Source organism: Epinephelus fuscoguttatus, linkage group LG19, assembly GCF_011397635.1.
Source record: "Epinephelus fuscoguttatus linkage group LG19, E.fuscoguttatus.final_Chr_v1".
Classification (NCBI taxonomy): domain Eukaryota; kingdom Metazoa; phylum Chordata; class Actinopteri; order Perciformes; family Serranidae; genus Epinephelus; species Epinephelus fuscoguttatus.
In genome coordinates this window covers 4507002-4527650 of record NC_064770.1, presented here as the reverse complement: position 1 = coordinate 4527650, position 20649 = coordinate 4507002, and the positions used below count along the sequence as shown (strand labels likewise).

Below are 20649 nucleotides of genomic sequence, written 5' to 3'. Positions count from 1 at the left end.
TGAAGTTATGAGACAGAATTGGAATTTCTAAGCTCTTTTTCCAGATCATTTCCTTGTTTGGTTGTTTGTCTTTAACTTTCTTTTTTCTACTAATTTTAATGTTATTAATTTGCTCTCTTTACTAAATCCTTGCTAATTTTTTGGGTCATTTCTTCTTTTGTTGCTCATTGCCTTCTTCCCATGTTCTTGAAAGAAACCAAGCCAATTTGCTCAGGTTTCAAAGGGTTAAGTAAAGGTCATTGATGCATATTTTGTCCAGTGTGTTGGTCAGTTTTAGGTAGGAATATGGTTGGTTATTAAACACATTTTTTCAAGAACTATTAGTTTAAGTTCTCTTGGGGTCAGACAGCAAGCAGCTACTTTAATACATCTAACCAGGACTTAGGGTTATAGGTTATATAGGTTGCACCTATTTTAAGGTATACCGTGATATTAAAATTGACAGTTATCATACCATGGACATTTGCATATCTACAATATTGAAGAAGGAAATGCAACTGGAATGAAACTTTCAACTTTATCTTAGTTATTTTCAAAAGGGAAACTTTTTACACATATTTTAAAAAAAATGTTTCAAATGTCAACTATCATAATAAAATGTTTGTTTAACCAAATAACCCTTCGGTTTTAATTCCTTCAAGTGTCATTCTGACAGATAGTAATGATAATATTAATTCCGTGATACCATGAAATCTGATATTTTGTAAGACGGCTATTGTACCGTGAAAAACTCATACTGTTGCGACCCCACCAGGACTGTATTATACACAAAGTGGGATAGGTAGATTTTAAGGATATTCCAGATATTCTCTCTACAAGTCTGTCTTACTACTGGTAAATAAAATGTGTGTTGGGTTCAGCTACTAAAGGAATTGTCTCAACAAGTAAGTGTAGCAGGTCAGTATGAAGGCAGTATCAGATTTTGTTTTAGATCAGCCCTGAGCAGTGCAGTGACATAACAGAGAAGCTGAACCTGATGGATCCTCTTTTTTGCTTTCGAAATGCTGATTGGCTCACAAGTAGAACCTTCGGAGTTTGTTTTTTGAGAAAGAACCTTTTTGATCTCTAAAAAAAAGTAAATAAAATATGCATTTGAATTAAAAATAACCACTCCTGTTATGAAGTTTTCACAGAGTAAGAATATATGAATAAGTCAATTTTGACAAAAATGTCTGCTCAAACCTTATGATTCCAAGGTGACAGTGCACCTGGCACAAAGCCCACTTCAAGCTTGTTTTGCAAAAACAAACAAGTAGTTCTTCTTACAATACAGTTCTTTGTATTTTCAGTATTTGCCAGAGGCTACATGTTGGATATACAGTAAAACCCAGAACACCCACAGACACAGGACATAGATCACAACTACAGACCCATTTTTCCAAAAGGCAAGTCACTGAGTGAAGTTCATCCTCCATGCAGTTAAACTGACATCAGCTGGGTACTCATATGTATATATATATATATATATATATATATATATATATATATATATATGTGTGTGTGTATCAACAACAGCAGTAATGCACTGGTTTATGTTTAACACATGCATTGGCAATGCTGCATTTGAAACAGAATTTTACTTGTGCAGATATATGGCCATTCAGCTTGTGTAGATCAGAGATCTGTGCGTGGAGCACGGGTGATACAGACAGGACCATCAGCTTTGGCACAAACTTGTGAGCCATGCACACAGCTATTGTGTTCACGGTTGTTGGTTGAAGCAGGAGATCTTGAGTGAGGGCTACAAATCTATTACATTCAAGATTCAATTCAACACTTTAAGTGTCTGGTGAATTGTATTTCCACAAGTCACATACATGTATTTTTGGAGGGTATGATCCCCCCAGAGTGTGTTAACCTTCATTTTATTGCCTGAAAACATCTTCAGGCTTCTACAGTATAACCATACAGACCTCTACACACATCAAACGAGTCGGTTATGATTCGATATTCTGCTTTTTTTTATTCCTCCATGCCAGAGATAGCTGTGGCTGGAGGCATTATATTTTTGGGATGTCCAGCCGTCCATTCTTGTGAAGGCGATATCTCAAGAACACCTTGAGGGAATTTCTTCAAATTTGGCACTGGTCCACAGATTTTGGTGGTCAAAGGTCAAGGTCACTGTGACTTCCTCCATAACATTCTCGTGAACATGGTATTTCAAGAACACCTTGTGAGAATTTCTCTTAATTTGGCACAAACATCCACTTGGACTCAAGGATGAAATGATTAGAATTTGTTAGTCAAAGGTCAAGGTCACACTGACCTAATAAAACATGTTTTTGGCAATAACTCAGAAATTCATATGCTAGTTTTAATGATGATGATGATGATGGTGATGGTGCCTGTGAATGAAGTGATGATGCTTTATGTCCAAAAGGTCAGCTTCACTGTGTCATCATAATGATTTGCAAACTGCTGAATTGGTGACACTAATCTTGGGTGCCCACCTTGAAACTTTGCTGATTGTATATATATATTCTGTGCTTCACAGAGGCATACAAATGCGAGGCAGTAATTCTAGTTATGAAGGAGACGTCCGGTTACCAGGGCTCATCACAGACTCTTTTCCAACTTCATTTTTAGGAAAATGACATATCATGTTTTATTCTTGAAATACACTGCAGTGTGAATGCCGTTGTGTAACATTAATTACTAAACTATGTGACCGTGTATGAAGTGAGGTAGATTAGAATTATTGTTAAAATAGCGTTAGTCCAATACAATTATATAAACAGTTTCAGCAAATCAATTTCTTTATTTTTCTTTTATTATTATAATAACTACCGGATGAGAAAATCATACTTCAGCTGTCTTTGGGTGCAGATTTGTGGTAATTTGTGTTTATATTGTGATGCTCTCAACACACTAGACAACCCGGGGGAAAGGTTTTAGTTTGCTGAGCTGTTGTTATCATGTTTATCTGTAATTGGCACATCTGTTTCAGAGCTATGAGACCAGTGCTGTGACTGACTGAGATCGTATTTAATAATCACCACATCTGCTGATCTAGGCTATATTTAACCTTATCTAGCCCTTTTGCACAGTGCTCTGCTGCACGTACATAAACCAAAATAGAAGGTGTGCATGGAGACACCCACACAGACTGTGCGCCTACTATTAAAATTAATGTGAAGGCACAAAATGGTAAACTGAGGGTGCAGTGCATGCTTTCACAACCCCACAGAACCAGGTCTGGGAAATTAGAAGCAGTTTCTTCATTGCATAGTTTGTCCACCATAGAGCACTTTTTTCCTGTTGTACTTAGGGATGTAAATCACCAGTTTCATCATGATATGATATTATATTGATTCTTTGAACAACACCATCATATTTGCAGATATTACAAAGTCTGCCACGATACCGTTTCAATTCCATGTGATTCACGGGCCTGCGATAAATATGACACGATATTATCTGCCCATTTAACACAATCTGTTACAGAAGGTGCTGCTACCCCTTTCTTTTTTATTTTTGGCCATAATAGATTAAAAAAAACCCCACATAAATAATAATTGTAGTAGTTTACTTTGACTCCACTAACACATAAAACAACACATGAGGTAAGTTAACTGTCAGGGCTTTTTGCCAGAGGGCGCTTTCTGGAAGAAATGTTTTCATTTAACCCAAACCATCATCTTTTGCATAAAAATTCAGGGTTATCTGGCTTAAAGCCCTGCCCTGAGGGCAAACTTCTTCCAACAGCCTTAAACATAGACTAACAACAAGATCATTCAACAAGGTGTCAAATTCAGCTCAGTAATAAGTAGGGGTGGAAATCACCAGAGGATCCACGATAAGATATTATCATAATACTTAAGTCACAATACAATATTATTATGATTTTAAATATGTTGCGATATGCCGAGTATTGCGATAAAATATATTAAAGTTGTTTTTTTTTAAGACTATTTTTGTGGGTTTTTGCCTTTAATGGATAGGACAGTGTGTGAAATGGGGAGACAGAGAGAGAGAAAGAGAGAGAGAGAGTGGGGACTGACATGCAGCAAAAGGTCGCAGGCCAGACTCAAACCCGCGACCGCTACAGCGAGGCGGTGCCTCTGTACATGGGGTGCCGGCACCATCCACTACACTACCAATGCCCCGCGATAAAATATATTACAATATATTGCAATTTATTTCCTTTTTTTCAACTGTATATTATGTCCTCAAAGGAAAACTTAGTTAACGTCTGTTTCATCTAATAAGATAAAGTTTTCAGTCTGTTCATCTCATTTCACCGTTTTCGGTTTATAATCGATGCGTTTGTTATATAACCGAATTGAAACTTGGCACGGTGTGATGATACGATATTGCCACACAAAAATATCACAACACTATACTGTATCGATTTTTCCCCACCCCTAGTAATAACTGTCAAGATTCATGGACAAAACAATTGTTTTTTGCTTGTGAACCATTATCAGTTTAAGCATGTTTACACTGCATAAATTAACCTTGTGGCTAGCGGACTTTCTTCCCTCTACTCTTAACATGTAACAAATTACATGAAATGTTATTATTTTTATTACTCATTGTTGGTTTAAATTACATTGATTAACAATTAACATTGTTGAAACAGAGGAGCTAATGTTGCTGTAGTGACAAGTTAGTGTAGTGAGATGTCCAGGCAGGTATGTTGTGTCTTATCTCAGAACAGCATTGTGCACATATGGCATGTGCTATTTCTGTTGACCCATATTTCTCCACAATGAAAAATATTTCCACGCTGCTGATTTATTCCTGAATTAACAACGTTATCCTCACTGTCTTTCTCTTGGCCGCTTGCCAACTGCCAATTTCAGAATAAAGGTGTAACCTAAAGAAGATGATTTGGATGGATGTTTTCACTTTGCATCAATGATATCTGATTGTTGATCATTGAATTGACACAAAGATCAAGATGGATGGACTGTTTTACTACCCGAGTTGTGCGATAGTATAAGATACTGATTATTTGTGCAGCGTGCCAACTATAAGCTGCTGCAATCCGAAAATGCAAACACAAACCATCAGATCCAAATCTGTGGAAACTGTGTCTGAACTTCTCTCTTACCTTTCTCTTTTTGTTTACCCGCAGAAACTGTTGGAGAGCTGGAGACGGACCCGCTTAGCCCAATGGAGGAGAGAGAGGAGAAGGAGAGGGGCATCATGGGACAAGAGCAAGAAGGTGAGGGCAAGTGCCAAGGACAACCAGCCAGCATGAATACCCAGAATTCCACAACAGAAAAAGAGGAGAATGGTGTGGAGGCCCATGCAGAGATGGGAGACAAGGGGAAGGAGAAGGGAATGGAGGAAGGAGAAATGAAGAAAGATGTAGAGGTGGAGATGGAGCTGGAGGCGGAGGTGAAGATGGAGCTGTGTCAGTCAGTGCAAGGCCTCCAGATGAGCTTCATCCGAGGCACTGACCTGTTTGGCTACGTGGGCATCGAGGCAGTACTGGACCAGATGAGGCGCAAGACCATGAAGGCCGGCCTGGAGTTCAACATCATGGTGGTTGGTGAGTTTCACACACAGCACCTGCTTTGTCTCATCATCATTATGCTAATGAATTGCACGTTTTACTAGCGAATACTGATTATAAGTACTCGTGTGCATGTAGTGTGTCTGATCAGGGAGATTTTAGGTGTGATGTTTTAATGACAGGAAGGATTTGGAGCAGTAAACAGACTTCCTGTTGATTTGATTTTCTTCTTTGCTCCCCAAACAGTGAACCTACATAAAAAAAAAATCTTTTCAGTGATGTCCATGACCTCAGTTGGTAAACTTGGACATGAGACTCTGATGTGGTTGTAAACTTCCAGTCTTCATGCTGACATATAGAGTGAGAGAGAGAGAGAAATAATATTGGATCGGTTTGTGTCTTCTGACCCGTCTGATGGATGCTCATACTTTTAAATATGACACTACAACAGAGTTGAGCAACTGTTTCCTCTCCATAGATTTCCCCACCTGATAGTCTCACAGATGTTACCCCCTGCTTCTATTTCGTATAACATATAACACAAAACCAACCTGTTGTGTCATGTGTGTGTGTTATTCTCCTTCAGTGATTGTGAGAGCACAAAAAGATGTTTATTCATTGGGAACATGATGAGAAGATTGGGCCTTACTCACAGACAGTGCATACGCATAAATCTGTGCTAAAACAATACGTATGAACCTGAATTTGTTTGGACTCTGCAAGCAAATTTAGAGCTGCCTCAGACCATATGTATGCATAAATGATGAAAATATGAATACACATCTTTTGACTAAATTCACATTAAAACTGCATTCATTAAAAAGACTTTGATAGACAACAGTGTTAATTTTGTTAATTTGCACGTTCATTGCTAAATCTATTAAATAACTATGAAGTTGACAGCCTTTCATCCACATCAGTTATCGTCGTAATTAAAATATTAAACTGTAAAAACTGAGTGTCCCAGTCCTGGCTTACAATTGAGTATGCTACAGTGTTCATAATGAAATGTAACAGTTTTGGTTTTCATTGCTTTTAATGACCTGGCGTATAATGACTACCTACTCCCACCAATTTTTAGTGCCATGAAATTGTGCATATTCAAAGGCTATATAAAATATTCTGATATACCGCCAAGCAGCTGTTAAGATGGCATTTTTCTAGCCTTGCTGGAAGATACTGCAGCCCGTGTCTTCAGGAGAGAGCAACATAACGTGTTTGAAGAGAGTGACAAATGACTTATCGGCATTTTCTGACCGCCAAGACATTCACTCATATTGTGTAGAATCAACTTCACTGTGTCTCTGTGATACACCTCTTGGCAAATGTATATAGTCGAGAAATGGGGGTTTTGCAGTATGCTAATTGCAAATAGTGGGCACATTCCTGTCAGTTTAGAATGATTCTGATTCAATAACGTGCACAGTGGTAAGAACCAAATTTGCCAGTGTACTTGTGTCATGAATCCGACACCAATTTTGCTCTTATTTTGTGCACGAAGTGAGAACATTTCTACACATATATCAGTGAATTCTGTATCTGAACTGGTGGTAGATCATTGCAAACTGTGGGAACAACCTGGAATCACCAGGTGAAGGCATTTGAGGTTTTGATTCAGGAAAGCAAACCACAGCTGGCAGAACTGAATCTGAACGAAGTGTCAGGTCCTTTTGTTGTCTCTGTCCACTGGTTTGAAAGTATTATGGGAAGTGTTACTTTAATATTTTTCTATGTTCTATATATTATTATTCCAGCAAACCTATCAGCTTTTCAGTCATGAGTCAAAGTTATGCTAATAGTGTCGTAAGTATTCTACATTCATTCTACTCCTGGAAACACAGAAAGTGGGAGTTTGCAATAATTTTGAAGCTATACTAACCATATTTGTACAATAGCAGTTAGTTGAGAGGAAAATAAACATGAAGTTAATTAAGTAGTTGTTTTCAAGCTTACTCTGGATGTTAAAGAGTGCAGAAAACATGATTTTCTAGTGAATTTTGAATAGAAACTACCAAGCATGTGCACACATAGACCTCAAAGGGTGCTTGAGCCCCTGCCCTTTTTGCCGCTCATAGAAAAGTGCCCTTTTTCTGTAGGTCATTTTGTTTTTTTCCTGTCACGCACAGCCTGCTATCCCTGCCCTACCGAACAGATGTTGATTGAAACAAAATGTTTTGGTGATTGGAAGCCCTGTGTTATGATGCCCCTCCCATACTGCATCTAACGTTACAAGCATTTCTGTGGAAAGCGAAACTTATCACTGGATGCGCATTATTATCCATTATTCTGTTTGTGTAAATAATCTTGTTCAGCTTACAACATATATATATATATATATATATATATATATATATATATATATGTTTATGTTTGTTAATAATTCCTGTTTATTTAGCTGTATATTTGTAAACACTATTGTTTAAATTTCTTTCTTGCAAGGAGCACCTGTAACAAATAATTTCCCCTCGGGGATCAATAAAGTATTTCTGATTCTGATTCTGATTCAGCACCAGTAGCCCGGTCCAGTCGTGTCTTGTGAATCGTGAGAGTGATGTTAAATGTTTTTGTTTTTTTTAATCTTTCACCAATAATATTTTCAGTAGTTTTGGAGGGAGGGGAGAGATAAAGGAATGTTAAATGTTAAAATCTTTATCTTTAACTATTTTTTAAAATATATATATATGTTATTTTTATTTATTTTATCTTGAAGTGAAGAAAGTTCAAGCATTTTTTGTATATTTGGAGGGAAGAATGATGATGAAGGAATGTTAAAGGGGCAAAAAGCGAAATCGTTTCATTGCTAGGTTTGCTGATGTGCACTGCCTGTAGACCACTGCCAGAGCCCACCAGGCTCACGGAGAAGAGTAGGGACGTTAGCGTTAGCACTAGTTGGCTGCCACGCTAAAGTTCCTACTCTTCTCCGCAATTAGCATTGTAAAATGTAGCCCACCACGCTGCCCACCAGGCTGCCCGCCATGATTCACATGAACGTACATGAACGTGCAGCTGGACTGGCTTGTAAACAATGGGCTGGAGATCAACACAGAGAGAGGGTGTGTGAGGTCATGCTATACTCCAGATGAAATTACACCTCTAGTTCTTCACATAGCAATTTTTTAATTCCTTCAATCTAGAAATGATGAATTTCGCTTATTGCTCCTTTAAATGTTAAAATCTTTATCTTAAACCAATTTAAAAAAAAAAAGAAAAGAAAAGAAAAGAAAATAGTGTATGATTTCTTCTTAGAACTGTGTCTAAATTCCAAAATGTCTTCCAAATCTCTTTGCAACTCTTCCCATAGGGTTTCAATAGGGATTCTGGAACAACATGGTGGCATCCATGATGCCTCAACCCATGCTTCTAGGTATATAAAACAACTCATTCTAAGATAGAGGAGAATGCAGAAATGATCACTTCTGATGTATTATGCACTGTTTTATTATACTTATGATATTATATTTAGTTTCCACAAAAAATATTATATAAATATTATATTTAACATTATATTAAGTGCATTTTATTTTCACCACTAGATGCCGCCAGATCTGTTGGTGATAATTTCTTTGCTCAAAGACTTAAAACGCTACATACTAGGGTATGCAGCTAGGTTGTTAGCTAGCTATTTATGACTAGTAGCCTACTTTATCAATTTATATTACATACTGTATTGGGCTAGACCCAGTGCCCTTTTCTGCCTTTGAGCCCCTGCCCCTCTATGAGCCTGTGCACGGCCCTGGAAACTACACCCATGCCATAAATTGTCAACTCGTGTATCACACTCCTCAGACTCATGGACTTAATCTGACACAGAATGTTTGTGTAACAGGAAGATTTTATATATTAAAAACAATGTAGAATTATCAATTCTAGTAGACATGAATAAAGTCTTTCCCTTTGAGTCTTTTTTTGTGTACCAGTGTTCTATTGCAGGGTATGGAGGTTGTCTCTTTGACTGGTAAACATTGGCCAGGGTTGCAAGTTCCTGCTTGCCAATTTTAACTTTTAAAAAGCACTTATGAAATAAGGCCTAGAATAGAAACCTTCTATTTCTTTCTTTTTTGTTCTTAAAAATAGCTCATAATAATAGTTCACACTTTGTCAGTGTAGAATGATAGTCCACTGCTGATAATGTGGGAATGCACAGTGTGTGTTAGAAGTTTATAATATAGCTTATATATAGGTTGTAGGTTATATATAGGTTTTTATATAAACCAAGCTGAGACTCAGGCTTTTTAATTTCTCTCCTTTCATTGTGCCCATATACATGCACAAAACATTCAGACTGAGGAGCCAGCTTGCATTATGTGTATTAGAGATGTGTGCATTGCAGTTATATCCCCTGCAGCAATCCCATCGCAGCAGAAAAGACAAGTGCGCCTCCACATTAGCAGAGACACTGAGCGTTTACACACAAGGCACAGCAGTGTCACTTCATTAATTGTTTAAATCTCCAGCCATGCAGACAGGATCGGTCAGGATCTAATGTTATTCATGTTCAGTGTTCTTCTGCACACACTGGGTCTCATTCGTGAAACCTGTGCAGAAGGAGTTTGTGTGTAAACTGTTCACAGAAGGAAATTTACATTTATTTCAGCATTCATAGAATTTAAGGCATCCAGTTTCCACTTGATTCAATCAGGAGAGAGAACTCCACAAATGTATCTTCTGTTTGAGTGGCGAGACTGTGAGACCCATGTCACTGACCAAACACTAAGCTGTCAGTGAATGCTGTCAGAATGTATATGTATTTAACACTTTATATCACACATTATTCACCTTACCTTCTTAGTTTGCTGTTGACTCCTCCAGTGGAGGCATGGTGCTGTCTCCGTCAGAAATAATTCCTGACAGAGAGGTCTCTCCAATGATGCAGGCAATGTGCAGCAGACATCTGTGACTGGGAAGAGCCTCCTCATGTAGCTGTTGTGGAGTTTTTTTTATTTGTGCTTATGTGTCTTTTGCATCAAGTCTCATATTAAACCATTTTTATTTAACTTTTTGGATGGTGCTTACAACAGAGGACACAGAGTTAACAGCATCCGTTACCTCCTTCCAGGAGTTTCCCGCAGTGTTCATGAATGTGGTATAGGGTTTTAGTCCCAAGGATTGTGCAAATCTACTCACAGATTTACTCACATTTTGTGAATGAGACCCAGGCTGCATCCCAAGTCTCTTAATTGTATAATGCTAACTCCTAACTCCTGACTTGACCCGGAAATCATTCGGGGTCCGCCATCTTTAAGGCCATCTCATGTCTCTTATCCAGTAAGGAGTTAGTGTCAGAGATATTGGATAAAGGAGATACCCCACTGTAGGCTTATCCAATGTTAAGAAAACAGTTACTCTTCCTGTCTCCTAAGTGGGCGTGGTTAGCTCTCCCTCCAATCAGAGCCTGTTCTCCCTCAACCCCGGATCCCAGATCCAGCTGTCGCACCGTCACCAGAATAGGACGTTGCTTTACGTGACGCTTCAGAGTAAGGCCATCTCATGTCTCTTAATCAGCAATCCTTGCTCCTCACTCCAAACTCCTGACTCCTTGCATGTTTTCCTCAGTGGGAAGGACTAAAAAGTTAGATAAGGTGGCTAGATAAGGTGGTTAGCAGTAATTTTAAGAGACTTGGGAGTGATATTGGTGTGGGTCTCAGGCAAGGTCGTGCAGGACATTAGTGTATATGTTTGTGCATTCGCTAATATGTGTAACTCCCGGTTGGCCAACTACTAAAAACCTTGGTGATATAAACCAGCCACTCTGCTGTGCAACGGCCAATCACAGAGCTCCACAGAGAGATCAGGTTCTTCTGAACCACTCAGCAAAGCTAACCACCATGGCAGGCTTGCAGTTTAACCAATTGCAAGACACATGGTGTCCATTAGGTCACTGAAATGTCACAGGGTTTACTAACAGCTCCTTGTGTTTTCCCTTTTTTACTGAGAAGAAATTGCTGATCTACAGTTACAATGTGTTAGAAAACTGTGTGTGTGTGTGTGTGTGTGTGTGTGTGTGTGTGTGTGTGTGTGTGTGCATGTGATGAGATGGGGTTGCTGGGTCTCTTCCTCTTTGAGAAAATGTAGTTTGCTTTTCGTATTGGAAGAGGAAGTATGATTCTTTGAGTAGGAAGTGGTTTTGAAAGTTTGGGCTGTCTGCTCTTTCCTGTCACAGATGATACACACTTCCTCTGTTGTTAGATTGAAAACAGGAAGTTTCCTCTTGATAATTATGCATAATTAAAGTGTGCTCATGGTTTACTTTGTTTGTATACATTTCTTCAATTTCACACCATTCCTTACGTGATTCTCTTAAACCAGGGGTCGGCAAACAAAAATTTAAGCCTTATAATGAAGGTAACATAGCCTACTAGGTCTAAATTAGCATATACTAATAGTCTAGATTAACATTCAATTAACATAATATGCAGAGCTGGCAGTGAAAGCAAACAAATCTGTGCACGCACTACTAAAATTTAAGTTTTATTTCAAAAGGTGCAGTAGGTGTAATGCACACATTTAGTTGTTGAAATGTAAAAACAAAGTTTTATTTGGTATATAGGCTTCACATTTTTACAGTTGGAGAATGTAAGATTTTCTTCAGGCCTTCAACATCGACAAATGAAAATTAGAATGTTAAAAAAAAAAACAGTAGTCATTTTCATAAAATTTTCTTTGTCAAAGCCACAGGGAGCTACTGGAGAGGGGCTTAAGAGCCACATGTGGCTCCGGAGGCCCAGGTTGCTTACTCCTCATCTTAAACAATATGTAAATAATATATCCAACTGAGAATATGCAAGAATGAGAAGACATAGCATGCAACACAAATCTGTCAAATTTGAAAAAAACAGCAATTTGCCATTTTAGCCAGTGAGCTCACATAGGAGTAGCAGCTGTAACATTTTGAAACTAGGAAAGTATTTCTATTTAGAAAAAAAGGTTTTAGCACCAGTACTGAAATTCTGTTAAAAGTATCAAAATACTTAAAATTGTACCCAGCCTTACGTGGGACAATAGCTTTATCTGGGGGAAACGTAATACATATTAGGTTTTAAGGTGGGAACCAGACAAATCTGCAAGCTCATGTTTTATCATCTCTGGTGGATGCATCTGTCCCCCTTTCCAGCTGACCTGTCCTGGAAAACCACAACTGTTAATTTAATATGAGGCAGGTTTGATATGATGATTGGTCACTTGCAGTGCCTTAGCACTTAGGGCAACATACGAAATTATGTCATTTTAGCTTGCGCACCCTTACTCCAGAAACACTATACTAAGTATAAACCTAGATTAGAAGGCTAAAGAGGCCCCACTGAGGCATTTTTGAAAACCAAGATGGCTGCAATGGATGTGGAACTTTTTGTTGAAGTGTAATTTTCAAATTGCTATGGTGAAAACAGCAACACTTGTTCACAGCATAGACTGTATAAAATAATGGAGGAAGCTACTGTGACATCACCCGTTGGTTTGTGGACTTCTGCTTTGAAGCCTCAAGTTTGGCATTTTGGCTGTTACCATCTTGGGTTTTTGGAACCAGAATTGCCATATATGGAAGAGAGGGTGGCTAACTGCTAGCTTCGTTAGCGGGGTGCTTTTACAGCTATGGTTGATGTGAAAATGCGAATTTTCACTAGTGGAAAACAGGCTTAAATCATTATAAACACATTGTGCTATAAATATCAGACTCCTTAATGGGTCTTTTAGTTCAACCAAACACTGAACAAGACTTTTTTAGGTGACCAAAATGTTCCAATTAAATTCAGTGAGCTAAAAAACACACTGAAATAGCCACAGCTATGAATATGCCTATGCTCTGGGAATCTGAGATTATGTCATGATTACATTAACTAATACTGTTGCAGTTTTTGGCACTTCCACATTGGTTTAATTTTTTAGCCATGGAGGTTGCCACTTAGTTCAAAGACGTGTTGCATGCTGTAGTCTGTTTACATTTGCCCAAAGCTTAGCACTATGTTACATATGTTGTCGCTCTGGTTGTTTAACTTAAGCAATGCCAAGCTAATTGAGTCTTTCTGCTGGCCATAAAATGAAATTTGTTGTATTTGTGTTAAATAAATAAAGGGGGTTTTGGGGAGATGTGTTGTCTCTTAGCTACTAATCCACCATTGACACTCTGGTTTGCTGGAGCAGACAACTTGCACAGAAGCTGAGAGCTTCATAAGGGTTTTTATTCCACACAGGAGACATGACAGAAACAAATACAACACACTCGTACACACACTTTTAGAAAGGTTAAAAGCATTGTCTCTTTGTGTCTGCAGGTCAGAGTGGTTTAGGGAAATCCACTCTGGTTAACACTCTGTTCAAGTCCAAAGTCAGTCGGAAGTCCTGTACGCCCAACTACGAAGAGAAGATCTCCAAAACAGTCAAACTGCAATCAATCAGTCATGGTGAGTCACACACACACACACACACACACACACACACACACACACACACACACACACACACAGGGAATGTGTTATGATTCCTGAGAATCCTGAAGGCATGACAAGACCTCCTTGTCTGTCAGTATGGTTTTCAGTACTTTCTGTCTTCCTCTTTCTGCTACTACTGATTACATTTGTTCAGGCCAGTCTGAAGAGGCTATGACTGATGATATAATAGTAGACAGCACTCACATCCTTCTTTCACATCACTTTTCCTTTCAGTTCTTGTCTCATGACCAGGAATCTCAGCTTGGGCTTACAAAAAAACAGTTTCTAGTTTTAGTCTAGTTCTCAGATGAATTCAGAATAGATTTCTTTGACATTGAGCATATCCCATGTGGACTACCAAACACAGGTAGATAACACAGAGGGTCAGTCCTCCCACATTGTCTTGTGTTGTATCGCATTGATAGGGAAGGTTTCTTCTGTAGAAATAAGCTCTCACACAGTATATTTTTAGCATTATGCCGAAACATATTTAACACCTATATTAATTTTGACTGGATTATATGAATAAATTCTAATCCTCACTTGGAGAAAAAAAGTGTCATAGAGAATTGTTCCTGTGGGCTACAGCAACACTAAACCCCTGCGCTTGCCTGAGAAGGACTGAATGCACAAACCTGCTATTTTTAAATATCCCATGGAGAGAGACTTTTGGAGAGAGACTCTCATTGCAGCCTGTTCTGTTTTGTTCTGAAAATGTCATTGTGCAGTCCAGTTTTGTGGACGATAAATGAGGTAGACGGAGCAGTGAGTAACAACAACCTTTCCCACATTTAAGTTTGCGGTGGAAACATTATATAGACGGAGGGTCTGGGCCATGTCTGAAGGGTTACTTTTGGTTCCAAAAGGCACCACACCGAAAGTGTTAGGTGGAAATGGGGCTATATTCAACAATGCTAAAGGGGTTTTCCAGCTCAAACTTGAGCTGCATACTCACCGGGACACAATGGGGGGAGACCGGAGGGTGGGGACAGTGTTTGATGAAGTACTGTGATGTGTCAAAAGCTACATGTAGTAGGTGCTGCAGGAGTCCTGGTGGATGCTAATGCACATCACTATTGATATCATGGATGTATAAAGAGAAATGGACACAGCATTGGTGATTAATGTCCTTTTTCTTCTTCACCACATCCAATCAAAATAGGCTGGTTATGACAACTGTGTTTTTTAAGCAGCCTTACATCAGATCTTCTGGTACTCTAGAAGAGAAAGTCATTTATGAAGGTGGTGAAAACCACAAATGAAAGCTGCCAGCAGTAGGTGACATGTCATCAAGTACTTGAGACAAAATCCTCACAAGTGTGTGTGTGTGTGTGTGTGTGTGTGTGTGTGTGTGTGTGTGTGTGTGCACGCACGCGCTTTGCTTGAAAAGAAAACCTCAGGCCAAATATATAAAACATAATTTATCTTTCACACAAACACAGAAACACACACACACAGTCTGTCTCCCTTTGTTCGAAGACTGCTTTTTTCTGTCTGCGACTCCAAAAATGTGAGGCTGCTGCTGACCGTGACATCCTCCATAAACATCTCCTCCTGCACTCTCACACGAATCTCTTAATGCTTGTCACATTTACACTCTGCACACTCTGAAACCAAAAACATGAAAAAACTGCTGAGGAGAACTCTGGCCAGGTATAAATGTAACCATCAGAGTATGCTGTTGAAGAGCACAGCATTGCAGCAAAAAGCCTAAATATGGTCATGACTCAGAAGCAAACCCACATCAACATCCTCCATTTTATTTTTACGCTCCAAAGTGTTACTGAGCATGTCAGGGTGATGTATTTGTTACAACCATGATTATACAGATAAAGACTGATTTTAAAATTTCTAATTAATTCTGTGGTGGAATGACTGAAAACACAGGAGACACTTATTGTAAGGAGTTAAATAAACAGTTAGCTCCAGCCAGTGACGTACATCCCATGTTAATGAACAGAAAAAGGGAAATACTGATGATTTTGCTTTCTTGAAGAGTCATGTCGTTAATCAAATCAAATCAAATCATCCTGGGCCCATTACGACAGTTATGTTCTTTAATTATTGTACAATATGTGGACATGACCTCGATCATTTTGCTGACCTCGAAATTGTGTTTACATGTGTGTTTGTTCACAAAAGAATATCACCAACATTGTAGCCAACATGATACCAGAATGAACAGCAGAGTTTTCCCCACCATTTTGAGACTTGGGCGCAGGGACTACTTGCCTACTTGTGCAAGTCTGAAGAAAAATAAAACAAAACTTCAAAGACGTACAGTGTAGCTTACCGGCAGCCTGCAGCTGCACTTTTGGAGTGGAAGAAGCACTGTCCCAATAGTTGTTAGCTGCCATCCCCTGGCAGCAACCCAAAACGTCTGTCCGTAGTAGTTTTGCCCTTTTACAACTGTATCCTCCACCACACTAAATCCACCAGCAAACAGCCCAGCTTCTAGGTCGTCCATCCCTGGGAGCCAGCTGCAGCACATGGTTGGATTATGGAGGTAACTTCTGTGTTCCTAGAGCTTCGCAAAGCTTGTCTATTAGTCACCAGCGTTATCCCAGTTTCTACAATTTTTTTATCAAGTCTTAAACTGATTATTATTGGGCTACTTCCAAAAAATAAATAATTATATGTATACTGGCCACTTTATTAGGTACACCTTGCTAGTATGATTTATTACCTTTTTTCAACTGCAAATTATGTCCCAAAAGGAAGACCTTGTATTATCTAATAAGATCAAGTCTTCAGTCTGTTCAGTGCACTTCAGTCATTTTTATTATAGCGAAATTTATCTTGTGGACAGAAAAAGCAAGTGATAATATTTTTCTAGTAGGCTACCAAAAGTCAAATTTGTTCTTGTAATAGTAATATTTTATATAATAATAAAATCAATACATGGTGTCTGAGTAACAATACGATATTGCTATACAAAAATATTTGAATACTGTGCTGTGCAGATCTTTCCCCCACCCATCATTCCAATTCATATATGACAAATATTCTTATTTGAGAGGGTGTACTTGTATTATTTTGCTGTTATATTTTATATCAGTGACAAAAAAAGTCTCAAAATAACAATAATATTGGTCATTGCAATTATTTCTAGGACAATATAAAGTCTAGCAAAAGAAGTTATTGTGACAGGCTTAAATCATCTTCTGTGGAGCAGATGTGCACAGCAAAGTTAAGTCAGTGTGTGTGTTAGATTGCGATATTTCCTGTGTACAAGTAGAAATAGTGACTTGATTGTGAAGCTAGAGAAAGGGTTGGTCACAGAGCTGTTCCATTAGACATTAGTTTTTTAGATGTGTTCAGTGGGGAATTCAGACCTCAGTGTGGGCAACAGACAAAAGGTCAAAGTGGTCTCCCAAATCATCATGATGCATGCTTGCTCTGGACCAAAGTGCATGGAGCATGTTCATGAAATTAAAGTGGCGCGATGAGGAGATAAGGAAGTGAGGCTCGCCTCCACATGACAGGGCTGTCAGAATGAAACTGTCCCTCAGATCTGTGTCTCTCTTTTAATGTGTGTGTCCCAAGAGCTGACATTTAGCTCTTTATTACAGGACAAACACTATGTGCTCATTCTGCTTTAGTTTGTACAGTATATGGTTATTTTCATTTATTTGTAAGTAAAGGCAATTAAACGTTCTTGAGCCTTCACATTTACTACAACTGTCTCAGAGACAAACTGAGAGGCATTTACAGCCTAATGGCCTCTGGCTACCACCTCTTGTCTCTGTAAAAATCCTTATGGCTCAAACTTCCCAGAAGCTTCAAACCAGGAGTTCGACATCTACAGTTACTAATTCCTCAACATTTCCCAAAACTCAGTCTGAGGCCATGTTGACCTCACCGCCTATAAATCCAGTAGAACAGGGGAAGTGAAAAACAGTTGTGACCCCTCCAGCAACTGTAAAGCCCATTAGAAACCTAGTAAAAGGTGTGTGTGTGTGTGTGTGTGTGTGTGTGTGTGTGTGTGTCAGAGAGAGAGAGAGAGAGAGACAAAGACAGAGAGAGAGATCATCTCTAGGGCTTTACTGTCCCCCTGCATTGTGGGCTGAATTTCAGTGTCAAATAAAATCTGAGACTCTACAGTGCACTGAAAACACTGACTGAAAAAAGTCCCCGAACACAATAAATAGTTACACGACAGATGAGTCGTGGAGTCCTGCATGGAAGCTAAGCAATGTACTGCTGTGAATGGGTCAGCAACAAAACATATTTTAGCAACCTAAAAAGATCCCACATGAAAAAAAAAAATTCATTTTATGTATACTCGATATTTAGAATATTTTTCAGTGCTTTATCTTACCACCAGACTGTGATTTCTGATGGGGGAAATGAAGCTGTTACATCACTTTCTGCAAAGCCAGGTGTTGATCTACTGCTGCCTTGATCAGTTAATTTGTGTTATTGTGTGACTTAAGTTTAAAAGGATAATTTCACCAAAGTCACACAATAACAAAAATTTACAGGTTGTCTGGTGGCTCTGATGAGAACATAGATGGGGAACTGAAGCCGTTAACAGCTTCCCTGTATGAACCAGCTGTCTGACATCTACTGTATGTAATATACTGACTATAGATAAGGACCCCACACAACCAGAAAACCTGAACTATCCCTTTAAGAATGTAAATAATTATGTCAATGTGACATTTCAGTTTGTTTGCTTTTTTCACAAGTTTGCAAACAATCTTAAATTCTGTTTTGGTTTTGTTATTATAAGGTATTGAGTGTAGATTGATGAGGAAGAAAATAGTTCAAACATTTTTGCAGTAAGATTGCAACTTAACAAAAGAGTGAAGAGTGAAGGGGTCTTCATCAGGAGCGTGAATAAAGGCAGTGTATGCAGGGCGGTTGCACTGAGGCCAATGGGATGGTGGGGCCCATAGAAAGAATGGACCCTCCAAATTTATGTTGGGCAGGAAACAGGCCCTACGTAATATACCTGTGTTCAAAGAAAAACTCCATTTGCCATTTGCTACTTGTGCCTTTGAAAAGGCAAACCCATCTCCAGCATGTTTTCTTTTTCTTTTTTTGTAAAATAGCCAGTTGCAATCTATGACAATATATGTTGTAAAATATATGCCTACTCTCCATAAACTATAAACTATAAAACCATCAACTGTAAACTATAAATAAACTTTTTTTTTTTTTTTTTTGAAAAGACAATTAAATGAATAGTGCTTTATTTCCATTGATACTTTTGTCATATGCGATGATGATTTCTGGGTAATATGTGTGTTGATATTAGCCATTGCCAAGTCTCTATTTGATCAAGTGACAATAAGATTATGATGTAGCTAGTTTCGACACATAAGTGTGCCTTAGGGCCCGTCATAATAGCGTGTACTAGGGCCTGTTTTAACTACCTTCAGCCATTGGTCTGAGTGATATGAATTCCATTATTGTCTAACCATCCCTATTGTAGTTATAGTGTAACACCTGTATATAATACAAACTGGAGAGTTTTTGAGTTATTCTGAGTTATAAGCCCTTTTTAAATAGGAATTGTGCAAATTTGCAGGAAAGCCCAATCAGTCTTCGTTCAGCATTGGCAGTATAAAAACAAAATCGGGGAGTGCAGCAAAATGCCAACTACCTACTTTTGTTTATACAGAATGTGCCTTTTACGGGGCAATGAGGGGCGTGAGCAAGTAACAAAACATTAAAAAACTTTTTCTTCACATTCTATAACTTACTAATGACTTTCGCCTTGCTCCGAGGGAAGCCGTCAGTCCTTCGGCAATTCTCTCGTAAGTCGGCAAGTCCTTCACCGTCCCCGTCATCAGCCGGTTAATGGCCTCTTCGTTTGCGAGGGCAAGGAGGGTGCGCTATTCCTTGTCTCCCCAGGTGCTCACCTTTACAGTGTCTGTCAGATTTGCGTTTCCCTTTTGCTACTAGCTGCTCATTCCTGCTATCAGCTGTTTTCTGTTAGTCCACTGCCGGTGGGTCGCACGTGCAGCGTCATCAACAGCTCCTCCCGCAAGTCATCAACAGCCCCTCCTGTTGCAGAAGGGCGCCTTATTCTTTTTAAACCAAAAAGGTTCCGCCAATATGACAACCCCTACGTGGCGGAAAATTGGGCACCTCAGATCAACTTGCCAATTTGGCTCTGTGTGTCTAAACGCTCGCAGCTTGCCGGCAAAACATTCGCCGAAAATCTAGCAGTGTAAAAGGGGCTATAGTGGATCAAAGCCTATGAAGGCCCATTTAGTCTCATTGTATTTATGACTCAGTATCACAACAAAATTCATGAATCAAAATGCTCACTATTGCTCACTGTACGTAAGTTGATGATGACATGTAAGGCCAATTAATTAGTTTGAGTTGTATCATGGATGAAAGCCCAGTTCACTTCCACCGTATGCAGAACTCAGCTGTTACATACAGCAAACAACTGTGTTCAAGTCAAGATAACCAGCGTTCAGCACTCACAAGTATGTAGTACATGCAATGTCTTGTTTTTTTTTTGTTTTGGTTTGGTTTTTTTAGTTAATTCTTCCTCTCTAGTAAAAGTTGTGTGAACCAGTGAAACCAGTTGTGGTACTGTTTTGTTGACAGGCTGACTGGTCGAGGCAGCCATGAAGTGTTACTTTATTGCAGGTTAAAATCTTAATGATCAGGTTCCAGATGTTTGCTCTCATGCTTGCACTCAGATGTGATTCCTGAGTGCTTACTCAACAATGGAAATGGACTCAAATGATAGTCTTTACTCTGCTGCTCAGCTTTTCTCAAACATCTGCATGTCGC

At 38.9% G+C, this 20649-nt stretch overlaps 2 protein-coding genes across 4 annotated transcripts in view; one reads left to right on the top strand and one right to left on the bottom strand.

Annotated features, from left to right (window-relative positions):
* The window catches only part of LOC125878864 (uncharacterized), a 489748-nt gene that overhangs the window by 373286 nt on the left and 95813 nt on the right, over positions 1 to 20649 (bottom strand). The window lies entirely within an intron of this gene.
* The window catches only part of septin12 (septin 12), a 111591-nt gene that overhangs the window by 76324 nt on the left and 14618 nt on the right, over positions 1 to 20649 (top strand). For all 3 annotated transcript variants that reach the window (XM_049560187.1, XM_049560189.1, XM_049560190.1), the window contains 2 exons: positions 5081 to 5500; positions 13732 to 13860. In XM_049560187.1, the coding sequence (XP_049416144.1) occupies positions 5081 to 5500; positions 13732 to 13860 (549 nt within the window). The remainder of the gene's footprint in view (positions 1 to 5080; positions 5501 to 13731; positions 13861 to 20649) is intronic.